General features: G+C 31.3%; 2 protein-coding genes across 2 annotated transcripts; both read left to right on the forward strand.

Annotated features, from left to right (window-relative positions):
• Positions 1–23,684: 23,684 nt before the first annotated feature.
• LOC104882272 (uncharacterized) lies at positions 23,685–24,535 on the forward strand. The gene is made up of 3 exons (XM_059739580.1): positions 23,685–23,871; positions 23,967–24,368; positions 24,461–24,535. Exons 1-3 carry the CDS (start codon positions 23,761–23,763, stop codon positions 24,533–24,535), a joined length of 588 nt encoding a protein of 195 aa, XP_059595563.1. The 5' UTR covers positions 23,685–23,760.
• Positions 24,536–24,541: 6 nt separating this feature from the next.
• On the forward strand, positions 24,542–25,528 carry LOC104877852 (uncharacterized). Its single transcript, XM_010647032.3, has 4 exons — positions 24,542–24,697; positions 24,802–25,055; positions 25,162–25,338; positions 25,420–25,528. Exons 2-4 carry the CDS (start codon positions 24,826–24,828, stop codon positions 25,526–25,528), a joined length of 516 nt encoding a protein of 171 aa, XP_010645334.1. The 5' UTR covers positions 24,542–24,697; positions 24,802–24,825.
• The last annotated feature ends 1,410 nt before the right edge of the window (positions 25,529–26,938 follow it).

The following is a 26,938-nucleotide window of genomic DNA, read 5'->3' on the forward strand; positions in this document are numbered from 1 at the left end:
GTTAAATTTTTTTTAATGATTATCTTGGCTAAAGAAATTGCCTTGTTTCGATGAGCAGATTAGTAAATAATTTGAGCTAAAATTTGATTGCACAATCCTTGAAACTGTTTAATTTCTTCCAACTTGTTTTTTGTTCAAAGTAAAGGTTTATTTATTTATTTATTTGTGTTTAAATTAGTTGAAAGTTGATGAAAATTTTGATTGGAAAGTGTTGTTACATTTGCATGTGAATTGTATTAGTTTACTTATTGGAGACATGAATCAATTCTTGCATGTGAGTTGGCTTGTTTGTTCATCAATAATTGAAGGAAAAAAAAGTATAAAAACATGTTTCATATTCACATGGAGTTCACTCCTAGAACTATAGTAATCCCTAGCTCCTCCTGTGAATCCCACATCTCTCTTATCCATGATTACAATGAGGGAGCAAATCAAAACAAACGAAACTCACATTGGGTTTAGGGATCATTCAACATCACGAGTCTACAAGCTCCATGCCTACCTATAGTCTAGTAGTGAGTAACATAATATCAGTTCAATTAGTGAAGTTCCTCAAACTTAATCAATATCAACATGTCGTGATGAGCCAAAAAATGTGATTGCCTTGTGCAAGCTGCAATCAAACTAAAGAAAATTTTAAGGAGAGAAAATCATTATTACAGATTCTTTTCAAATTGTTAAAAATGCATATTCACCCACCCTAGGTGTAATCCATCATTGAGATTCTTTCATATTTATATCTATAATATTTTAAATATGGATTTTTTATAAATAATTTTAAATTAATGAAAATAAAAAAGAGTTAAAATAATTAAGGATAAATTTTAGTTAAAATTAATGAGGACCAATGTATCAATTTGATTATTAGAATACATTTTAAGTTAATTTTATCGAACAACCTTAATACTCAAAGTAAAAGATAAGTAATAGGTATTGTTAACAACTTAAGAACTATTTAACTTAAAGACAATTTAAGTTATTAAGTAATAAACATTAAGTTTTACTAAACACACATTTGACATCAGAAAACAAATTCCCTCACATTTGACAACTTAAGTTATTAAGTAATAAACATTAAGTTTTTACAATTAAGAGAAGGAAGAATGTACACAAGAAGGCTTTAAGGCTCAACAAGTGAGTGCAATAATAAAATAAAAATCCCCCATGAAGTATAAAGATCCTAGCAGCCCAATTATTTTAGTTTCTATAAGAAATGATAGCACTAGGAAGACTTAACTTAGGATAAGTGTAAATTTGATTCTCTTTTCATTTTATCAAATATTAGGATTAGGTGAGTTAAACCCTACTTCAACTACCTTGTGTTTAGTTGATAAATCTATCGAAGTGCCCAAGGGAGTGGTTGAAGATGTCCTAATCTATATGGATATTATACTATTGGATAAAGAATGAAATGATGAAGCTAATCCTATCCCTATCATCCTTGGTAGGCCTTTCGTAGCAACTTCTAATGCATGAATAATGAGAGGAATGACCATATGCAATTCTCCTTTAATATGACATTAGAGCTAATCATTTTCAATTTTTGAAAAATCTAAGTGAGTAAGGTGAACAATCTAATGAAGAAGTAGAGTGTCTGGACAACATGGCTAAAACTAAAATTGAAATTCTAAAGGATGAGGGAGAAAATGTGAAGTTTAAAGTAACCACAAACTTGGTTGCTTTGTAAGGACCATCTTACTAGCCTAAGTTTGATACTTTGGAGGAGGTGAAAGAAAAGCAAAAATCTAAAATCGAGACTAAAAAGCCAAAGACATAATTAAAGTGGTTACCAGTTAAGTGTTTTCTTAAAAGAAAGTCAGGAAAAAGACATGGCAGTATCTTTTGCCTTGACTGAACGATTATGATCATAGGGTATAAATAAATTTTGCAATAAAAGATGGTGTCAAGTCCCTAAAGTGCATGGTCTTTAATTTTAGTAACCTAGGATTACTAGTTATCGTCTCCATAGGGATTCTAGTTGGAAGTGATTTTCAAAGGAAGGGATGCTTAGGATTGTAGACCCTCATTTTTCACGTGCATCCCTACTCAATGGCAAGGCTCCTTTTCTTAATGAAAAATACTGATTTTCATAAAATTGGAGTTGTTACTTATTTTCGTTTTTATTTTTTAAAGAAAAAATAAAATAAGAAACAAAAACTCTAAGAGTGACTCCTTATTTTTTGGAAAAGCATGTTTTTGAAAATCCGAGTATAAGTCTAGGGGTCAGGTTACCTATTGGGAAGGTACCATAAAGGTACCACCCCTCTAAGCCCTAAAATCAGGTCTCTATTAACTAGGTTGAAATTAATATGATAATTAATCAATAAATCATAGACACCAAAGCAATTAAGGTGATTATGTCTAAAGCCTAACAAGATGCTATTCACACCAAAATAAACATACTAAGGAAATCAAGTACATAGGAAAAGAATATAGGTGTACCTTAGTTGCAACCCAAAGTGCTTTCATGAAAACACTAAAGTTGGTTTAGATAATATAACGTATAGCATACATTTCATCCCATTCAAGAAATCACGCAATAATCAAAGCATAACAAAGTGATATCATACATGAGGGTGTTCACACACAAAGCTTGCATGTTAATAAAGTTAAAGAGATAAAAGGTGCAAGGGACGTACCTTGATAGCATTTATAGCTTACAATACGCTTGTATAAAGCAAGAGAGGGTTAGAATAATTGTGATAACAACTATAATATTGATCCTTAATATAGATGACATATGTACAACTTAAATGAAATGGCAATAACTCAATAAGATTGAATAACAAGAATGTCTAAATTCAAAGATGCATGCAGTCACATAAAAAGTTCTCACGAACCATCACAAGTTAGTTTGAGGTTTAAAGAAACATTGAATATCACTTATGACACATAAAACTCATTGTTAAGGCTAGCTTAGTACACAAGAGAAATAGAGAGAACAAAATTAGTGACTTAGTCCAAGTATGCAACAAAGGATCAAAATAGTTAAATTCATTAGAAAAAATCTAAATAAATACCTAGAAGCATTATTTCATCATAATAAAAATTAGGTAACATACTCATTATGTCAATATCACAACATAAAATCCAAAATCAAGTGATAAGATTCCAACTATCTCTAGATTAAACAGAAAATTAAACACTACACAAGATTACCAACATTCAGTTGGAACAGGAAGCCTCATAAAATAAATCCTAAAAAATATCTAGAAGGGGAATTTTATTACAAAAATAAAAAATAAAAAATTAGGGAACCTCTCCTACATTTTGAATAATTTATTAAAGCCCTATTCAATCCCAGTTTACAAAACTCTCCAAATGGATTAAAACATGATAGAATTCTAAGGCATGCACAAACTAATTTTTTTAACCAACCTAGAGGTATGATAAAATCCTACAAAAAATCATACAACATGGTCAAAGTTCTATTTTACATGAAAAATAATGGTAAGGCAAGTATGCACACAAATCATTTTTAAAATAAAACAAGCAAGCCCTTTGTTCAAAACCAAATTAGTGCAATAGGTACAACAAGGGAAAAATATTTCTCTTAATTGTTTAGTCAGTTTTTAGTATTTTATGTGTTAAAATCAACTTCAAAAGTCTATGAAAAGGTGAATCTCAATAATGGACTACACCTAGAGAGGGGGTGAATAGGTGATGTAGAACAATTTAAAAATTCTCCCAACAAAGACTACCTAACCTTAGACTTTCTCAATGTTAAGAAACTTCTCTTCCAACAATTATTCAACAAAGCATAACATCCATAAGAAAGAATGTAAGTACCAAGACTCTCCCAACAATTTATAAATGCAATACACATGCAAATGCTTCAAAAATCCTCAAAAATAAATCAAAATAACAAATATCTCCTCAACTCATATCAATTTACTTCATGTTATCATTAACCAAAATGAGCAAAAAAATTATTAAGGATATTCCATGGATCATCACACTTATATCACCTCATATTTCTTCCATTCAACATGTTTGCCCAAGTAATCAATGATATCAAAAACAAAAATTAAATCAGAGTGTAGAGTGAGAAAAAGAGACAATTAACACTGGATTTTAACATGGAAAACCTCCAAAGAGATAAAAATCCACGGGCCTACCATCGATTGAAAAACTCCACTATGAAGAATAAAAACCTTGTATTCGGTTTTACCTAGCTCAAGTCAATCAATCCTTCCCGGACCACTTGACTAGTACCTTCACGTTCAGCTTCTCACCTTCATCTTCCGGAGCACACTTGGAGTCCGCACCAAGCTCAATCTCGGCCTCTTCTTGAATCCACACAAGAAGAAAATGGGTTTTTACACAAACCTAAATAGAATGAGAGATTGAGATATGAATGAAGGAATTAATCAACCCATTTATTGCTCAAGAAAATCCATTAAAAACTAGTTTGGAAAACATTAAGAAAAGTGAATTTTCTTTGCAATAAAAAACCCCCAAATTAGGAAAAGAGGTGAGAAAATGAAGAACACATGGAGTGGTTGCAACTCTCTCCACGTTTTGTAGTCTTTGTCCAAAAATGAGAGAAGATTGCTTTTTAAAGTGTAAAAAGAAGCCCTTAATCTAATGGCTGAGATTTGATTTGGTTGGATTGATTTACCCCTGAACCTGGATCGATCCAAAAATAGAGGAATAAAAACCTTGCACCAAAAACCATTTCTCCCAGATTTTTAACACATTTAAAGATTAAAAACAGGGTTGATTCACATTCAATCGCCACACACTCAACTACATACCTCGACCTCTTAGCAAAGTCTTAATCTTCAAAGTCAAGTAGTCCGAAGATGAATTGGAAAGCTGAGTTAGGGGACACTTAAGAATTTTGTTTGGAATTGCCAACCTAGCTAAACACTCATAGTCTAGAATCAAGGAAAGATATTTACAAAAACTTTATGAAGTCACCAAATAATTCAAAAACACAAACATTCTAAGTGTCTAGAACTAGGTGAAAACCGATAAGAGAGACTAGAAACAAATTGTGATGGAGACTGAAGTCATCAAACCTATTGTGGGAGTCTAGCTAATAAGTTAATAAAATACAAGTTAAGGTTGGAGCCTTGTAAACCTCATTTGTGCTTTGTGTATTGTTGCCATCTTGTAGGGGAAGGTATAAGTTGGCTTAGAGGGCTTCTAAGTGTTACATAGACGTGAACACTTGTGTGAAAATTTTTCACCAGAAACAATAACCTTAATGATGGTGTGTTGCCCATAATCCATGGGTCCACATTGTCCTAAGTAGTTATGACTTAGTGTCAGGTGTTGCACAAATGAGCCTTGACTTGAATAATTGTGTAATGTATTCTTCTTGATTTAATGGTAAGTTGGGGTCAAACTTTTATAGGCTTATCTACTTATGACCCTTCAAGATGAAGTTTGTTCAATAGTGGTAATGTTGTAGAAAGCTTTTGGAGTTAGTTCTTAGATATAATTCTTTAATTTGCATAAGAGTATCTAGAACACTCCATGTACACTATAAATATTAGTGTATAATTTGATTAAGCTTCTAAAGAGTGTCTAGAGTCCACAAGGTTCTAGAACATTCTTTAGGTGTTGATAAATAAGTCATCATTTAGATTTGAAAACCCATATTTGGCCATGGAAGCATTGTTAAGCTTTCATTATGCAATAAAGCCTCCATTCATTGAAACTCTTAAAGTTTTCCTTTCATTTAGTTATCTCTAATTTCAACTTGCTTAGCATTTCTTATCCTCTAAATTGAGAAACCCACAGATTTGCAGTGTAAAGCATCTTGAGTCCTTTAAGTGCCACATAGGTGCTTAAGAAAACATAAGACTATGACAAGAGGCGTTGAACCCAATTCACATTTTGGGCTTGTAATAAAGAAAGGAAAGAAGCATTGGAAGGTCAAGGAGGGAGGAAACTACCATTAATAAACTCATTAGGTGAGAATTGCCCATCTGACATGTGAGGGAAAAATTAAGGCACTACAAGAAAAAGAGTCATTATTGACATATATTATCTTTACTTAAAGTAGTATATGTCAATATTTCTTATTTAAATGGGCAACTATGACATATAAAACTTAGTTAAAAGAAATAATGACATATATGAATTCCAGTTATTATTCCATGACTTATAACGATGCAACCTTGACAGAGAATTTATAAGTCAATATAAAATTAATATATTTGTATGTCAAGGTAGCTAAATAAAGGCAATAATGACATATATGGAATTTGCTAAAATTTTCTTTAATTTATAGTAATACAATGTTGATAGAAAAATTATAAGTCAATATATATAGTTAAAATATTTGTATGTCAAGGTTGGTAAAAGCTATCTTGACAAATAATTTATAAGTCAATGTAATTTCATTTATAAATCTATTAAGGTTATATTAGTAAATATTGAAAATCTCACTTCTCATTTTTTTTTTCTTTTAATTCTATCTAGACCCATTCCCATCTAGAAGCAACTTGAAAGAAAATCCTAAGAGGCCACCATTAAAAATTTTGTGAAAAGTTAAAATATTTTTCATGAAAATTTATTGGATTAGATATTTATTCTCCTTGCAAATATATATCCTTTATAAGGTTTAAATTTTTGTTTTTTTTTTGTTTTTTTTTTTTTTTTTTTGCATTTTTTATGACATTTATTAAATGATGTAACATGACTTCCTTTTATTTGGTTTATTATTGCAACCATAATAATTATGAAAAAAATTCATTATAGTATTTTAGGAAAATTTGGAACTTAAAAAAAAGTGGTCCTTAATTATTTTAGGAAACTATTGTACTGTTTAGAAGTACCATTATATAATTCATTTGGACAACAAGAGAAGACATAAAAATTGTATATCAAATTTCATTAATTATAATTTTAAGATAATGAAATTGTTTTATATTTATGCATAAAAAGTTGGAAATAAAATATGTAATATTTTTAATTCTCTCTTATCTAAGTCCTAAGGATGCTTTGATCTCATAATATGATATAGACCACTGGCATGAGGTTGTCCATAATCTAACCTTAAATATGAATGAAAATTTCTTTGATCTTGAGCTCGGGTTGTGCAAGGAATGCTTACTCAAGGTTCAAGAACATTAATCAAAGGAACATGAAATTAAAGCCAAGTGAAAGGCCCATGAAATCTCCGTCTTTGATCTTGCAGCAATTCAGCTGCGCACTCTCTGTTTTTGCTCCTCATGGCATGTTCTGCTGGTACACACCCCATTGGTCCAGTGCCCGTCACAAAAACCCTTCGTGCTCCAAGCTTATATAGCCTTTGCAACCATAAGTTTAGACCATACATATAAGTCACTAAAATATATAACATTAATACATTGTATTTTGTTAGAAAATGGGACAACCCAACGCACAAAATAGTAATAGTGCTTATTTATAAAGTTTACATGCATTGGAAAAGGCTCTAATGTAACAAGTGTCTCTACCTACCAAAACAAGTCTCTTGTGATAGACTATCATATATGCAATACCATAATGCATTTGCCCTCAACTCATCCCCAATTCCTCATTAGATTCAATAGTGAATATTTTATGCAGATTAGGCCAAAATGTAACACATGCTGGGGAGAATTACCATTAGATTTTTTCGGCACTTGGAGATGAGATAGCAAACATAATTGGGAAGAGTAAATTGGCGAGATCTTGTAGAGTTGGGCACCAAGTAGTAGTTGTTGACAAAGTCGTTTCTGCCTAGAGTGATGAGGACGAGTGCTTTAAACAAAAGGAAACAAGACATGTTGGCCACATATTATTAAAGAACACCTGGGAGAAGTGGAATGTACAAGTTGCACCATGTATGGAAGGCTAATAAAAAGTTATTTCTAAATCGTAATTATTTTTTTAGATTTTAAACAAAAGGAAACAATACATGTTGACCACAGATTATTGAAGAACACATGGGAGAAGTGGAATATAAGGATGCAGCACATACCAAAGGCTACTGCCTGAAAATGATGACAGACCAAGCTTGAAAAAGAAAGTGAAGCACAGGGTTGTCTCTGAAGAAATTATTAGTTGGAAAAACGAACTCAAAATCTCGTTAGTAATAGGATATCACCCTTGAGATTGTGGACCAAAAGCGAGATGGATGGACTCTCCCTATGTCCTCATCTTCCCTTTTCCGGTTCAAGGTGGCCACCTCAACGCCATGCTTAAACTCACCCAAATACTGCGTGTTGAGCCTCCAGCTCAAATACCATTGCCACAGTTTTTTTAATCCATACAACTTACAAGAAAAACAGAAGCATTCCAAATTCTAGTAAATGACATGCAAAAAATAAGTAAAGAAAACAACATAAAATCACAAACGCATAAACAAAATGATTCAAATGGTTCACCCAATAAAGCTGTATTGATAGGCAAGGGCAGTGAACAAACTTCACCAATTATATAAAAAAAATTTCCCAACCATAAAAAAAATTATGTCTAATATAATAACTTAATATTATAAATTAAAATAAAATTAATTTTGATAAATCAAATTAATGACTTAAAGCTTAAACATAATTTAACTTAATATTAAGTTTTAACAAATAAAGTTTTAATTAAAAAAAAAAAGTTTCATTTGAAATGATTTTACTATATCTTGGGTTTTTTTTTTGGAAATTTTCATTAGGATTGCAATATGAGTAGGCCCAAGCCATCCAATCTAGAGCCCAGGTTGACCTAGAAAAAATTTAAAGAGCCTCGTCATTGTCATTCTACTGTATATCATCCTAATCCTTGACTGACTTAGATTTAGAAAAAGGAATGAGAAAATCAAAACCACACACAAAAACAAAAGGGAAGAAAGACTATGCATTGAGCGAGTGGGAGGAGATGTATTCTATCGTGGGAAAAGAATCCGAGTCCACGTCTCTCAAAGTCCACTCTCCACAGCGTGGTCTCTGGTGTAAGAAAAGGGAGACGAGGACCAAAGAAAAAGCCGAAGGAAAATTGCAGCTGGGTTTGATGCCAACCCAACAAGTCACGGACTCGGCCCACACCTAATCCCACAGTCCTCACTCCTCACCCCCGAAACGGCTGATTCCACCGCTATTCTCGCCGTCTAACTTCCTCGCAATTTCTACATCCTCTATCATACAAATATGCTCATCTTATAAAAGAAGTATGCACCATACTGTGATATTTCACGTCACATTTTGATGATTATATTCCAAGGGCAATACACATACTACTGCATAAACAAAGGGGCAAATTTCAAGGAACAATTTTTAGTTTCACAACAAACATTTTCTTGACCATACAAAAAATAAGGGGAAATTATTGAAAGCTAAAATGGTACTGGTAGAAGAGAGGAAACCATGGTTTTAAAAACCGGACCGGACCGGCCGGTCCGACCGGTTCAACCGTCGACCGGAGAACTTTCCGGTTCGGTCCGTTTCAATGAACCGTTTGTGGTCGAACCGGCATTGAACCAGTCAAACCGACGGTTGAACCGTCGAACCGGACAAACCGTCCGGTTTTTTGCAAACCGGTTACACCTTAGAAAAAATTTTTTGCTTAAGGTAAAAGGCCCATTCCAGGCCCAATCTAAGGTCTTCCTTTTTCCAGGTTCCTAGACCTTATCCAAAGATAAAATTAAAACTCCATATGGGCCATGCCCCACAGAAGCCCAAATTGCTGCCACTTTTTATTGTAAAATAATACTTCTACTTGGGCCATGCTTCTGGGCCATGCTAGGCCCAGCTTGCTGGCTTGTTGGGATAGAAGGCAAGTGGGAAGCTATTTATAGTGCATATGGAGCACATAAAATGCACATGCTTCCGATGTGGGATTGGGAATGAGACTCTAAGAGGAAAACATTTCCTCTTGAGGGTTGAACGCACGGAATTTGATTTTATTTCAAATTTTTATCCTATAAAATCTCTAAAAAAAATGTAAATATTTAAATTCATGTTTATTTTTATAATAATAATTATAAAAAATAATATAAATTAATTAATATAATAATTTTAAAACAATAAAATACAAAGACAAAAAGATAAAATTAAATATTATAATTTTTTTTATCTTAAATATATATTCTTTCTTAAATATTACATATTTCTATTTAATCAAATTTAAAATATTAAACTTTATCATTTAATTTAATTTAATATACCAAATATAAAAATCAAACATTATTAAAAATTTTAATTTTATATATTTTTAATTTTATATAATATATAAATTATATATTTAATTATTTATTACATCACCGGTTAAATAGCGGTTCGACCGCCGGTCCGATCAGTGAACCGTGAACCGGTAACTTTTCCGGTTCGATCACCAGTCCGGTTTTTAAAACATTGGAAGAAACAAAGAGATGTAAGCAGGGCAACTCTCTTTTGTTAACATCTCTAACATTATTACAAGCGCTTTTCCAAAAGGCCAATCCCCACCCCCCACCAACCACTAATCGTACCTAAATCATCATCATTCCTAATGATAACCCTTATAGACTCTCTACTTTTCCCTCCCAGACAACTTTTATTCCTTTCCTTTTTCCAAATTCTCACCCTTGAAATCCTGAAAAACCAAAGAAGAAAAATCTCAGCAATATTTTGCTTTTGATCATTGTCTATCCTTTTTTTCCTTTTCCTTTTTTCTATGTGACTTGAGCATTTCATCATAAGATTAGAGGGGCTTCATCAAGTGTCAGTGAGTCCATCCCCGAGGAACATCCATCTCCTGGTGCTTCATTGCAGGAGGCGCCGGCCAGTGCTGCTTCTGCGGTGGATACAGACTGTTCCTTCGCCCTGGTGCCGCATCTACAGTGATTATCAACAAGATGTTTATTGAAAAAAAAGATCAATTATCAAAGGGAAGTTTGTATAGTACCATGTTGCAGAGAGAAACGCCCCAGTGATGGTGATACAACACCCATTTCATCAAAGTTGAGTTTCAGGGCCTGGGCTACTCTGGCTGGTATAAGGGCAGTGGAGCATCCTGATTAAACCACAGGACACAACAATTAGAACAACTCCCAAGTGCCCATTAGAAAAAGGAAAAATGAGAACATGGGAAAGCAAACGGCAAAGATGCAAGAAGAAAATCTGTGAAAAGACCCGGCAAGTGGTCCCAAAAGAACTATTCCGGTTCACATTGTCAGGTTATATCCAAGAAATAAAAAAAATAGAAACCAGAAGATTAATCAGAATCTTTGAAATCAAACCATGCCATGAAAAGAATCAAAATTCAAAGCAAGTTGTGGATATTTAATGCAGTGGAGGTGTATTTTTAAATGAATAGTAACAGATCAGACAGAGAGAGAAGACAATAAGCAGGTTAAGAAAAGGCTCAAACGACCCAAATGGGCGAAAATGGTACCCTGTTTCTTGCGTGAATCTAAAGGGTTGCCGGTTCCACGAGGGAAGAAAACACCGGTGCCACAAGACCCACTTCTGGAATCAGACCCAGGAAGGAAAATGGCCCTCAGACCATAAAGCTTGAAACAAAAACTGTTTTAATTCAATTGATTTACCCCAAAGTCCACAAAAATTAATATCTAAAACAAGAGCTGAACACTTGTTGCATGTCGGATTCCCCACGGTGAGTTCCGATGGAGTTGACAACCGAGTTCTACATGATGAGCTAAAAAAACGTTTGGGTCGAGCCATCCCCTCCACCTCTTCACGAATCATTTGCTGCATATTGAAACTGCTATGGTGTTTAGTTTGAAGGAAAGAAGAAGACGACATCACAGTGAGAGTAGGTGCTGCTGATCTAAATGTGCATGCGTGGAGGGATAAAGAGGGAGAATTAATGGACGGGAAGCATGGATATCATTATGACAAATGGGTTTTGGGCAGCCCAAAGCATGGGCTGTGTCAGAAGAAAGAGGCGTGATGTCTGATGAAGGTGGTAGGGATAGGCTTTTTTTGATTGCCTAAAGAATAGGTTGTTGCAGGGTATGGCATGGTCTGAAGCACTTGTCTTGAGCAACTAAAAATAAGCTTTAAAGAGAGTGGTATGGCAGATACGTTTTAAGCCATCTGAAATATGAGCAGTAACAAGTAGCAACAAAGCACAATTGATGGGTGAGAGAAATGGGAAGCTAGGCTAACGACCTATGGAGAATATTGATGGACGGTTGATGCATGGGTTAGTTTAAGGTGTGTTTGGTATGTTTTAAATTAGATGAAATCTAAGTATAAATATTTCATAAAATCATACAAGTTGCATATTTGTTTTTGATTTAGAAAATTAATTTATTTTATGTTTTGATATGTGAATTTTAATATCATATAAACTTTACTTATGATTCATGATATCTAAAAATAATAACTATTTTGGCATGCTTATTATAAAAAAAAAAAATAACACATTTTGTTTTATATTTTAAGACATGAATTAGATAACCATAATAAACTCAAATTTTAATTTTGTTTTTGGTTCATAAAGTATTAAAAAGAGAATTGCTTTGATATATTAATAAACTAAAATCTTTATTTTGATTTAGGATTCCTATGATGTTAAAAAAATTAAATTATTTTATCATAAAATAAAGCTTTGAATATATATTTAATAACCTTAACATATTATTTCTCAATTTAATAATTCAATATATTGATTAATACCTCAATTTCTATAATTTATAAGATAAAGTTAACAAAAAAACTTGAATCTTATTAAATCATTCTTAAAAAAGAAAAAAAAAAGAAAAAAAAGAAGAAAAAACTCATTCCAATTCATTATCAAAACCTTATTGTATTTTATATTTTTAAAGAATATGATATCAATTATTATATTATTTTAAAACATGAATTTATTTGTAAGAATTAAGGTTTTAGAATTCTAAACAAACCTAAATATGCTGTAAATCAATAATAATAATATATAAAAAAAAAAAAAAAACAAAGTCCTAAACTAATAATTAAGGGTCACTACACACAAAATAGGGATCCACTTAGTCTCTCCAAAATATTTAATTGAAAATCCAAAACTAGTGATCAATATAGTCTTAGTGGACCATCAATTAATAAGAGCTAAACACAACTTAAAAAATGACCACTATTGCACACTAAAGCATCAAAGGATGTAGGAGGACAATCCTATATAGAATGTGTCAAGAGAACAAAATACAAGGTTTATAATATTCTAAGAAAAAAAAAAACACACATTACCATATACATAATCACTTTGTAAAAAATGTTTTCATTAGGATTATAATTGAAATGTTGATATAGAAATTAAATAAGATGTAGAAATTCATTATGTTTCTTATATATTATTGTATTTGGATGCCATATTAAATTATAAATAAGAATTCATTGGAAAACAAATATAAATCTTGTTTAACTAACTATCAAATGAAAACTAGATGAAGCAAAATATAATTTTAAAGTATTGTGTTTTCCTTTATTTGTATTTTATAATTTTTAATTTATTTAATCTTTTCAATTTTTTTTTTTAAAAAGGCAAAAAAATTGCTCTTAAGAAGCTCCCTATATTGTTAATGAAAAAACAATTATTTGATAATGTTGTTAATTTCTAAAAATAATATTTAGTTTTTAAAAATGAAACTATATTTTGAATGGTACGGTGGAACTATTACAAAATATTGTTATGATTGACTAAGTTTTCTTACCTCATAAAACAAAAGGTTCTCTCTCCAACTACAAAATGTCTGTTTTGAGATTACTTTATTTTATTTTTTTCTTATTTTCTCTCCTTCTAAGCTTTTTTTTTGTTTTATGATTCTCTAATATGTGTTTGTCTTTATATTTATTATAATAATTATAAGAGATGGATGAATGCACCTCCCTATTTCAATTTTAATTTTGGATTATTGGTCAAGTTGTAATACCATTATATATATATATATATATTATTTCAATTCTTCAAAGTACAGTGATCTTTCTCATTAGCCATTTAAAAAATATATATATTAATACAATAAGCTTTAAAATTTCATTTCCATCTTGAATTTCTCGAATAAAAGATTCTATTAAGAAAATTAGAGGAGAGAATGTATTAAGAAAATTAGGGGAGAGAAAATTGATGAATGTGAGATTTGAAAAAAAAAATGTTATATTAAAACTTCATAAGTCCTTTTCTAATATGTTATGTAATATAGATTATAATATATGTTATATTAAAAAATATTATTATTTTTTAAATATCCCATTATTCCAACTGGTGGTCTTGGTAGTGAGATACTAAATGAGTATACGTTTACTCAATTCCAAAATTGCAAGAAGCATGACAAAGAGGCTATTGAAAAATATATTGGACATGTTATCCTAGCACCCTGCAAGTGTAAAGGCAATGTTGGAAAAGTTTAGAGTAGAGCCTTGGAGGTAGTGGAGTCACGTCATCAGCATCCTAACTATCAAGTGCTTAAATGCTGCATGCTAGATGGGAAGTGGAAGACTACTTATAGGCTATAGGATAGTGGAGAAAATGTCATCTCTCCAATCATGATCCCTAAATTGTTAGCTACTTATAGCTTGTCAAAATATTGAACATTGGTCCCAATCGGTGGAGAAAAAAATAAATAAAAAGTGGGAAAAAAATCCATAAAAAGTTGTTGCTATATATTTAAACGTTTTTTATATATATAATTAGAACCAAGAATAAAAATACCAATAATTATGAATATATTGATACTTCGATTTTAAAGATATATCAAAAATATCAGAAAAATATCAATGAATATTTTTTCACAAATATGGATGGAGCAAAAATTATTTAACATTCATAGAAATGCTCGGAAAAACTGTAAAAATGATAAAATAAGCAACAATACACATTTTGAAATTATTTTGTAAGTATAATTGACATAGATGTGATAAAAAGAAAAAAACATAGATAAACAAACATATATCGGTAGATTTAATATTTCAATTTTAAGAATAATAAATATACATTTTGGAAATGTATAAAGTTAGAATAGAGTTAAAAAAATATTTGTTTTTATTAAATAAAAATAATTTATACATATGACATTGCAATAGGACTTAGTATCAAAATGAAGATCGATATGGTTCTATCATATTGTTAGATGAAGGGAGCCTATTTTGTTGAAGACAATATTTATTTTCAAAATTTTAAAATACTTTTATCATAACATGTTTTATTATATTTTAAATGAAAAATGAAATTAATTTATATCAAATATTTCATTTGAGATTTATTAAAATTATTAATAAATTATCTTATGAAATTAATTTTAATTTCTAAAATATGGCCTTTAGAAAGCAAAATTGCTGATTTCATCAAGCGAAATTTCTCATAATTTGTTTCATTGTTTTTTTTTTTTTTTTTGTACTAAATCTAAAAATAAAAAAGGCACCCACTTCCTTTGACTCGGCCATGAAAAAGCCATTTTTGAAGTTGCCTTCCACAAGAGAGAATCCCTAAAAAGGCCATTGTTTCCTCTGCCACTCTCATTGAAGTTGCCTTCCACAAGAGAGAATCCCCAAAAAGGCCATTGTTTCCTCTGCCACTCTCATTCAACGCAGGTACTATTCTAATAAGTTTATTATTACTATTATTATTATTGCAATCTCCATTTGATTCCCATGAAAATCCATCACCCATTCCATTTCCAGGAAGATTCTTCCTTTGTTGATTTCGGAGACAATCCATGCAAAACCCCCATGGAAAACCATAAAAAAAAAAAAAAAATGCTTTTTTCTTTGCTTTGTGTGGTTTCTGGATGTGTTGTAAGGGTCTCTTAGCTTTTGTGCCATTGGATTTAAATATTATGAACCCTAACTCCAAGATTTTTTAGGCAGGCTAAAAAACTCAACATTTACCCGCAAATCATGGTCATATTATTGAATAGCATGTTATGTCTTTTTTTTTTTTTTTTTAAAAAAAAAAACAGACAGATTTTGTATCCTGTGCATGGCTTGGACTAGTAGGAAATATCGGTAAATTTTCCAAAAAATCGATAAAAATACCAATTAATATCAAAATATCAGATAGATTTTGGAAAATTTACCAAAATTTCTGTGGACCAATAATTGGTTACGAATTTTGTGTTGGAGCCGGCTGATCAATGATATTTCTCTCTGAAATAGTATTTTATTTATAATTATTATGAAAGCAATGACAAACAATTTATTAAAAAACATGACAATTTTATGGTAAAATTATTTATTAATAAAAAATTGTTTATATGAAAAAAATAAACATTAAATATGAAAATTCTAAAATTATTGAAAGAAAAATATTATAAAATAAATATCATAAATAAATTAAAATGGATATTTTATAATTCTAATTTATTTATTACAAAATTCATTATAAAATATTTTATTGCTATGTAATAATGGTCCACAATTACCAACCCATTGTAGAAATAAGCAAAGCTTTCTCAAACTGCATGGGTACGTAATGATGATCCTATCTTTTTATCCAAAAAGTAAAACATGAAACCTGGATAAGAAAAAAGGAAACAAACAAGGGGAAAAAGAACTAAGAGTTTTAATGGATATTGATGTTCTATTTGTTGTTTAAAAGCTCATATCCTTGTACCAAAAATGCAGGTCCTCCTATTCATGGGTTAGTTTTTTAATTTCTCAATCACTAGAGGACAATTTCAAGGGACAAGTCTTGTTAAGGTAATTCTTTACTCTCTCCTGTTTCTCTCTCTCTATACTTTCCCATGAAACTCTAACTTGTCAATACTTCATTTTTTTTTTAAGGAAATTGAACATATATAATCAAACTTGTAGTTGAGTTATTTGATGGTTAGTAGATTTGGTCTAGTGGGTGGGTTTACTTTTGATTTAATTTGATTCCATTGAATGTGACGTTGATGACTTTATATTTTGAGTATTAACTTTTGTTTGTTTGTGGCCAAGTGTAATTAAATTTCTCTACTCATGAGTTTTCAAGTAAATATATTTCTTTTTTCCGCTACTAGGCAAATAACAAATATGTTAAAGGAATTAAATGTATTTCATTTTAATGTGTTAAGGATACTTAGATAGAATTTAAATAAGTTCATGCATGAAACATTAGACTTCCCGTTCTAGCATCCTTGTATGACAAAAATTTCTCTTATTACATGCTAAGGACATTTAAGTTGTCAAAGAATGCAAATGGTTCATTGATGAACTAGTTTGAAGTTAACAACTTCTAACTTAGTCTAGCATGTGAATGAGACTTTTTTTTTCTACAAATGATGCTTGAATTGTCCAATTGGACAATATAAGGAAAACATAATATCTTTGAAGTTACGCTCTTATGCTTCATTCATTTTTTAGAAATTTCGACATTCGTTCCTTTTGTTCTCTAGGTGCATATTTGGACAAGGTTGAATAATATGCCTTCTCCATTTTGTGTACTTGGAGAACTATAGGGAAATGCTGTCGAAATTTTTTTAAAATGAAACGAAACATAATAGTAGTTGACATGTAGGGATTATGTTTTCCTATATGGGATAGGAACCACCACCTAAACTAGGAAGTTGGAGATGTTAGAATGCATAAGACATGTAGTTTAAGTTGATTTTAGTTTAACAAGATAGAATCATGAGAGTTAATTATGTTTCTTGGTTTAATATTTTGATATATAAATTTATTTTAATTTTACAGAAATATGCATAATAAATGATCTTCGACGATTCGCTATTGAATAAAGACTTGAAAAAGTGTAACATATATTTATTTCTCATTTGTATGGTAGTGCATAAACTAGATAGGATCATAATTCTATAAGAGAACCACATTTTTTACTTTGGTTCAATACCTAATGAAATTAAATGTATTTAATAAGATGAAATATCATGAACTAATAGGAATTTTAAATGGATAATTTGTGGCATTACCTACAATGACATGAATTGAATATGACAATTTTTATAATTAACTATCTCACTTTGATATACTTGTAGACAACATGGCTATATTACATGATGAATCCTTTTGATATATGACACAACACTAATGTTAAAATTCCTCATGATTAATTCATTGTGTATTTCAATCATAGAATGGATCGAAGTTGGATGTCTAAAGATAGAATGTCACGGGAGTATGAGGAAGGAGTTGAGTACTTCATTAATTTTGCATTAGAACATTGTCCGAATCAAAGTGGAATTTGTTGTCCTTGTATGCGATGTGGAAACTTAATACATCATACACCTAACAAGATTCGGGAACATATGTTTTTCAATGGTATTGACCAAAGTTATCATACATGGTATTGGCATGGAGAAGCAGGTCCTACTAGTAGACAACCAACTGAAATGGCACAATGTTATGACACGATGGATTGTGGTGACGTTGCTAGTACAGTACAAATGGTTCATGTTATAGATGATGAGTTCATGACTGACCCAATGTCATTTAAAAAATTGCTTGAAGATGCTAAAAAACCTTTGTATCCTGGTTGTATAAAGTTCACAAAGCTTTCTGCATTAGTTAAATTGTACAATGTGAAGGCACGGTATGGGTGGTCAGATAAAATTTTTTCAGATTTACTCCAAATATTAGGGGATATGCTACCGGTCAACAATGAGATGCCCTTATCCATGTATGAGGCAAAGAAAACATTGAATGCATTAGGGATGGAATACAAAAAGATACATGCATGCCCAAATGATTGCATACTATACAGGAATGAGTTAAATGATGCATCTTTATGTCCTACTTGTGGAACGTCAAGGTGGAAGGTAAACAAAGTTGGGGCAAGAAACACTAAGAGGATTCCTGCAAAAGTGTTGTGGTATTTCCCACCCATCCCTAGGTTTAAGAGGATGTTTCAATCTCCCAAAATAGCCAAAGACCTAAAATGGCATGCAAAAGGTAGAGAAAATGATGGTAAGCTTCGACACCCAGTGGATTCCCCAACATGGCAACTAGTGAACCAAATGTGGCCTGAATTTGCTTCAGATTGTAGGAACCTTAGACTTGCTATTTCAGCAGATGGTATCAATCCTCATAGCTCCATGACCAGTAGGTATAGTTGTTGTCCTGTTCTCACAATAACTTACAACCTTCCCCCTTGGTTATGTATGAAGAGGAAATTCATGATGTTATCTTTGCTAATATCAGGACCACGACAGCCTGGTAAGGATATTGATGTTTATTTGGCACCATTAGTCGATGATTTGAAAGCATTGTGGGAGGTAGGGGTGAAAGCCTATGATGCACATCAACGAGAGTTCTTCACATTAAAGGCTATTTTGTTATGGACGATTAATGATTTCCCTGCATATGGGAACTTGTCTGGTTGCACTGTTAAGGGATATCATGCTTGTCCAATATGTGGTGAAGAAACAAATTCACATTGGCTAAAACATGGGAATAAGAACTCATATACCGGCCATAGAAGGTTTCTTCCATGCAACCATCCATTTAGAAAGCAAAAAAAGGCATTTAATGGTGAACAAGAGTTTAGGTTACCTCCAAAAGAACTTACCGGAGAGGAAATATTTACAAAGGTTGATATGATTCATAACTCATGGGGAAAGAAAAGGAAGGTTAAACAATGTGAATCCTTTGCTAATCCTACAAGTTGCTGGAAAAAGAAGTCTATATTTTTTGAACTTGAATACTGGAAATATTTTTATATCCGACACAACTTGGATGTCATGCATATAGAGAAGAATGTTTGCGAGAGCATCATCGGAACCGTGCTTAACATTCCAGGTAAAACAAAGGATGGAGTAAAGTCTCGACTTGATCTTCTCGAAATGGGCTTAAGGCCTGGCTTAGCACCAACCTTTGGGTTGAAGCGAACTTATCTTCCCCCTGCATGTTATACTCTAAGTAGAAAGGAAAAAAAAATAGTATTGTAGACTTTGGCTGATTTAAAGGTTCCTGAAGGTTATTGTTCAAACTTTAGAAACCTCGTGTCCATGGAAGAGCTAAAGCTTAATGGTCTTAAGTCCCATGATTATCATGCACTTATGCAACAACTACTACCAGTAGCAATAAGATCTGTGTTGCCTAAGCATGTCAGATATGCCATTACAAGATTGTGTTTTTTCTTTAATGCACTTTGTGCAAAAGTGGTGGATGTGTCAAGATTGAATGATTTACAACAGGACATAGTGGTGATTTTGTGCTTGCTAGAGAAGTATTTTCCACCTTCCATCTTTAACATCATGCTTCATTTAACAGTGCATTTGGTAAGAGAGGTTAGATTATGTGGACCAGTGTATATGAGATGGATGTACCCATTTGAAAGGTACATGAAAGTCCTGAAGGGTTATGTTCGAAATCATAATCGTCCAGAAGGGTGTATTGCTGAGTGCTATATCGCTGAGGAAGCCTTAGAGTTTTGTACAGAGTATTTATCGGGCATGGATGCAATTGGAATTCCTTCTAGTATGAAAGATGAATGGAAATGTGGGAAACCATTACTTGGTGGTCGTGCAATAACTATTCATGATTATAAATTGGTGGAGCAAGCACATCATTATGTTCTACAAAATACAACCATTGTACAACCGTTTATTGAGTAAGTGTCATATATATGAATATATGATTTTAAAACTCTAACTAATGTTTATACAAACCATGACTTGCCTATTTTTGCTTGATAGTGAACATATGAAATATTTGAAGACAAAATATCCTCGTCAATCAAAAAGAGTGAAGTGGCTAGAGGATGAACATGTGCGCACATTTAGTCATTGGCTTAGAAAAAAGGTATGAAACTATTCATACTCCCCTTAAAATTTAATGCTTACAAAATTTAAATTACATTAACTTACATATCATCAATGAACCTTATAGGTTTCAGATGACATAAGCAAGAAAGAACCTATTGAAAAGGAACTTAAGTGGGTTGCACAAGGACCAAGACAACAAGTTCTTACGTACCCTAGATATATCATTCATGGTTGTCATTACCACATCAAGAACGGTGATGAGGCACGAGTCAACCAAAATAGTGGTGTTAGTATTGTGGCATCGACCATGCAAATTGCAAGTTCCAAAGATAAGAATCCTGTGCTTGGTGACATGTGTTTTTATGGGATTATCATAGAGATTTGGGACCTTGATTATAACATGTTTAACATTTGTGTTTTTAAGTGTGATTGGGTTGATAGCAAGAATGGTGTCAAAGTTGATGAGCTTGGTTTTACATTAGTTGATTTGAGCAAGATAGGACATAAATCAGATCCTTTCATTTTGGCAACGCAAGCCCAACAAGTTTTTTATGTAGAAGATCAAGTTGATCCAAGATGGTCTATTGTATTATCAAGGCCAAAAATGGAGTTGTTTGACATAGAAGGTGATGACAACATAGCCGACAATTGTATGGAGCATCACCCATTTGTGAATGGGATGCCTAATATTAAGTCTTTTGATGAAGTTGAAGATTATGATGAAATTTGTATGCGTACTGATTGTGAGGGGATTTGGATTGAAAATTAAGCTTAATACTTTTTTTTGGTTGTGATTGTGATTACTAAGTGTATTATGTGATTTTTGAGTTATTGTTAATATACAATATGATGCTCAACAATGTTATGTTTTTATTTTATTCTTGTCAAATATATTTTTATTATTATATACTTGCTAAGCTATTCTAAATAAATGTAGTTAGCATCATATTTATATATTTTGAATAGTTTGAACTTTCATTTGAGCTTAATTGATATGTAGTTAAATAAATGTTGCTTATATGTTGATATTGTATGTTTAATTTAAGATTAGACAAGATAAAGCCATTACTCACACTTATTTCATATTGATTCAACTTTTAAATAATTTAAGGGGTAATTGCATTGAAGGTTTCTATAGATTTGAATTAAAAACTTTAAATCAAAGTGTTAAACTACGTACTATGCAAAACAAAGCAAAAGGTTTTATGGGAAGATAGATTGAATCCACCAACCCATAATGAACCGGTTTGAAACATTAATAAATAACATATATGAATTAACTGTAAACATAATAACAACCTACATTATATGAAGTTGATCTTCGTTAGGAGTCATCTAACAATGGAAAAATATGTTTTAATTGATAGTTGAATATTCTTATTTCCAACTGAAACGGTGTATGAATACCATAAATTTTATTTTCTTGCTCCTTCCTTTGTTTTAGGTCACTTGTTTATGCTAGAGAACAAAACTTTTGAGAGATAATTGATCAAGTTGCAATTTTTGTGTAATTGAATAACATTAGTTTTAAAAAATTCAAATAAAGTTTCATTAATGTGAATTTGGTGGATTTTTGACTTTATGTGAATTTAGAGAAAATCTTCTTCAATTTATTTTACTTCAACGAATGTAGTCTTTGGCTTGTTATTGTTAACTATTAGTGACATTACTCCATCCTCAATATTGTGTAAGTGAAGCCATGTATCCTAGAATCATTAAAGTTAAGGCAACCACATCTCATTACATATGATTAATACTTATATGCTTAATAGTAGGAAAATCAAACACCTTGCAATGCATCCTCAACCCACACTCTTAAGCTTCATTTTGTGAGTATTGCATCCTAACTAGAAACATGCATTCCAATTAGGACCTTATAACAGTAGTGACTAAAATAGATGTAATTTAACTAAGCTATAATGGTAGAATGTGTGTGTGTGTGTGTGTGTGTGTGTGTGTTTATAAGATAAGTCATGGTAATTTTCTTTAAACTTGATGATATGTTGTTGTTGAGGTTTAGCAATAGATTAGCCTATTAATTTTATGCATATTTCATAATCAACATTTAAGATTAATTTTCATGTATTGCAAAGTTTGTACAACAATTATTTATTCATACTTATGAAATCATTTCGTAACTAATTTCTTTAGATTTAGTTGAGATACATTTTCAAGTGTTGTTTATTATTGCCTAATTCTGAATTATTTGGGAACTTGGGAGAAAAGTGCTACATTTTTACGGATGGCTCCACCAATAAGAGATAAAAAGCAGGTAACTATTAAAATATCATGTTTTACTTTTGAATGTAAGATATATATATATATATATATATATATATATATATATGTATGTATGTATTATGAGATTAATCATATTCTTTTGATTGTCATGTAGATGGATGAAAAGGAAGGAAAACAGAAGATTACCTCACCAAAAAGGTTAAGAGGCCCAACTTTAAAACCTGAAATTGCTAAAAAGAGAAGTGAAGGACTGAAAATTGACATTCAATATAATGATGATGGTGAGGGAGTGGGTGAGGGATATGTACAGCTTGTATCATACATGGGTGTGTTAGCACGAACCATGGTGCCAGTTTATCATACTGATTGGAGAGTAGTGCCTGTGGAATTGAAGGAGAAATTATGGGATTGCGTTAAGGTATATAGAAATCTATTGAAATTATTTTTCTATATTTTGTGTAGACTGACATGATTATTAAATAATCAATTTTTTATCAAGTATGTAGTAATCTAATGAAATTATTTTCCTTTATTTTGTGTAAATAATCAAGATCTTATATTTTAGGGTGCATTCTTGGTTGATGAGAATAGCAAAAACAACGTCATATCATCCATTGGGACTAGCTTTAGGTCATTCAGGCACAGATTGACAAAAGAGTATATCCTACCTTATAAGGATAAGCCCGAGTATCTTTTGCAGCCACCAACTGAATATAATTACATTCCAATTGAAGACTGGAGAAAGTTAGTGGCTAATAGGTTGTCAAAAGAGTTTCAAGTTAAATCAAAAAAAGGAAAAGAAAGGAGGGCAAAATACGTTTATATTCATCGAGTGAGTAGGAAAGGATATGCAGGACTTCAAGAAGAATTGGTAAGTTGAATTAGTATATTTTATTTTGTTGGATATTTACTTTTGTAAAGTTTAATTACTTCACTTTTTTGTTTTTTGATAGATGCAAAAGACAGGTTCGAGGAAACCTATTGATAGATGGGTCTTGTGGAAGCTAGCAAGATTGAAAAAAGGTGAATATGATGAAGTTACGAGGCCTGTAGTGGAAAAGATTGTAAGTTGTCAAACCTATACTTAGTTTTAGTCAATTTCATTTGTTTTTTTTATTTATTTAATATGACTTTTGAAGTATCTCATATTTTTTTGGAGGATGAGTTGACAAAGGCTGTTGAGGAAGGGAAGATCACATGTGTTGGCCAAAAGGATATCCTCACTTTAGCATTGGGTACATTAGAGCATCCTGGACGGGTTAGAGGAAAAGGTGGAAAAAAAAAGTCCAAACAATTCTTCAACACACCAAAACCCACAAAAACTCTTGAAGAGGAGGAATGTCAAAGGATGTTAATGGAGAAAGTCAAGAGCTTGGAAGAGGAGATCATTGCTTTGAAAGCTGGAAAAAAAGAACCCCTCACACCCCGCTCTGAAGTGAGCAGCACAAACATAAGGAAACAATTGTTGCAACATGAAGAAATAGGAGGGAAGACTCATGATAGTGCTCATGTGGAGAACCTATCAGCACAAGGGACTCGAAAAGCTTCTCCACTAACTCAGGTATATATGCCTTTTTCTAAGTTAAATTTATAAAAACAATATATAAAATAACTATAATGAAAGACTAAGGATTAAAAAATATGTTTTTACAGGTTTATAAATGCAAATTAGCTCTTGAAACTGAAGATAACATTGTTGCATATGGAACTTATTTACGAGATTCATAGATTTCCATTGATGGTGCTGATATATTAGTGGTCATCCTTTACCCTCTTCAACCTAATGCACTTCTTCCATTCCCACTTTCTGAAAACATTAGGACAATAAGGGAGGGTGTTGGATATGAGGTTTTGTGGCCTATTGCATTTGTGATAAATGATGATGATGAGGTGAATAACGTTATACCCAAACTTTCAAAGTTGAGTTATATTTTCCTACACTCTTGGTTTCTTTATTTTTCATTTTAATGTCATGCATCTATTTATGTGTTTAGGATGTTGGCAAGAGGAAGAATAAAATGAAGAAGATACAAGCATCCCCAAAGAAAATCAAATATGAGAATCCTAGAGATGTACAACTGTTTTCTAAAACAGTTTCAGCAATGTTGGAGGGTAAACCGGCACCCAAAGTTGACTTTCCAATCAATGTTTTTGGGATGAAATTTCAAACTTTCCTCTTGACAAGTGAAATGAATGATGTAATTTCTGCAAAAGAGTTGACTATGAATTGCATATGTTTCTATATTTGGTGAGATTTTGTTGTAAATCTTTATGTTACATTCATGATATAAATAAGTAGAAGCTGTTTTTTTTTTTTTTGTTAAGTAATTCTAAATTGGGTGATATTTCATTAGGCGGTTGCATGAACATCTGGATGAGACACTACAGGAGAAAATTATATTTATTCATCCAGGAATGGTGTCCAAGGCTGGAACAATAGCCCCACAAATTGAAAAAAGAGCAAGGTTCATTGCTGATCGCCTAATTGACTCTAAATTGGCAGACTTGGTTTTTCTTCCATATAACCCAAGGTAAGTTGTTAATCATAATTGTTTTTAATTTCTTAGCCTTATAAATGCTATTTATTTAAATTATATGTTAATATATTGTAGGTTTCATTGGGTTTTGGCTGTAATTGACCTCAAATCACAAATAGTCTACTATTTAGACTCACAATTGCAACAGCCATACCAAGATATAAAAGATATTGTGAACATGTAAGCCTACCATAATTTTAGTTTTCATATCTCAAAACGAACACTAATGTAATCTTATTTTTTGTAGGGGGTTTCAAATTTTTGTATCTCAAAAGAAGAAAGGATCTAAAAAAGAGCTCAAGTGGATGGTTGTTGAGGTTACATTTTTTTTTTCTCCTAAACTTTTTAAAGACTTACCTACATTTAAGTTGCTTTCTTGAATGAAAATTTACTTGATTTTTGAAATGTAAAGATTCTATATGGCTTTCTCTCACATGAATATATACCTATATATATATATATATGAATTTTCTTAGTTTATAATTGTTTTTGTTATTATTTCCTATTTCTAACTTGAGTTGAGAAGGATACCATATATGTTTGTTTCACTACCTTACAAAAATATAATCTAAAATGCTATGAATACAATGTACTCATATGTCCATTATTCCACTATTAATTAATGAAGTAGTACTAAAAAAAAACAAACCCATTTTTTCATGTGATTGAAAGATTTATGATCCATTTTTTACCTTTTACAATTAATATTTCAAGAAATAGTAATAGAAACTAGAAGAAAAATAGTAAAATTTTTGTTAAATTAAAATGCATGACTAGAAGACTTTTTTCAATTGTATTATGATGTGGAAGATCAAACCTTAGAAAATTCAAGCATAAAAAAATTAATATATACATAATTAGTCAATTTGAAATGTTGGTCATAGGAAGAACAATTATTAAATTTTGATCACTATATCCATAGCATTTACAATCCTTTAGAACAATTTAGATGTGTGTGTGGGTAAGGAAGCAATAGGGATCCTTTAGATTGCTTTGATCATGTTACTTAGGTGTGAGTTGTTCTTTATATCTTTCTTTTAACCTTAGTATGTCTTATATACATCCTATATTTAGTTTAGATGTTTCTTGTAAGGCACAACCTCTCTCTCTCTCTCTTTAATCAAAACTCTTTACTCTTTTATCCATCTTCAATCAAATTGTTCATATATAAAACATTTATTCCTTATAATTACTAATTGCATTTCTCTTCTATAATGTCAATCTATGAGATGTAAAATGAGGTTAATACTACATATTTCGAGATATATTATCGATAATTGTTCTTGAAGCTTGATTGATTTACCTTAATGAAGTCTTCAAAGTCATGATCTTTTCTAAGGGATATTCTCACATAGACAAAAGTTAACTATTATATTTTTTTAAAGTTAATCACTATTCTTAATAAATATAATTAATCATTACCTTTATCTATTCATTTTTTTTCTCTCCATATTTCACATAGACATGTTATTGTATATTCTTATATTTTACCTAATTTAACCCTCCAAGTTGTAAACATGGGAGCTTAAGGTATTATGCTAGACATGTATTGAGTATAATTTAGGTGCAAATTTTACTTGAAACTAACATTATG

The sequence above is a fragment of the Vitis vinifera genome, chromosome 9 (assembly GCF_030704535.1).
Source record: "Vitis vinifera cultivar Pinot Noir 40024 chromosome 9, ASM3070453v1".
Lineage (NCBI taxonomy): Eukaryota > Viridiplantae > Streptophyta > Magnoliopsida > Vitales > Vitaceae > Vitis > Vitis vinifera.

What these genes read in the sequence shown, in the direction of transcription:
- LOC104882272 (XM_059739580.1), top strand. Translation starts at nt 23,761, where the DNA reads ATGCAAAAGACAGGTTCGAGGAAACCTATTGATAGATGGGTCTTGTGG. An exon ending in GGCCTGTAGTGGAAAAGATT is followed by an intron (nt 23,872 to 23,966) that starts GTAAGTTGTCAA and finishes ATTTTTTTGGAG; the next exon opens with GATGAGTTGACAAAGGCTGT. An exon ending in AAGCTTCTCCACTAACTCAG is followed by an intron (nt 24,369 to 24,460) that starts GTATATATGCCT and finishes ATGTTTTTACAG; the next exon opens with GTTTATAAATGCAAATTAGC.
- LOC104877852 (XM_010647032.3), top strand. Translation starts at nt 24,826, where the DNA reads ATGAAGAAGATACAAGCATCCCCAAAGAAAATCAAATATGAGAATCCT. An exon ending in TGCATATGTTTCTATATTTG is followed by an intron (nt 25,056 to 25,161) that starts GTGAGATTTTGT and finishes ATATTTCATTAG; the next exon opens with GCGGTTGCATGAACATCTGG. An exon ending in TTTCTTCCATATAACCCAAG is followed by an intron (nt 25,339 to 25,419) that starts GTAAGTTGTTAA and finishes AATATATTGTAG; the next exon opens with GTTTCATTGGGTTTTGGCTG.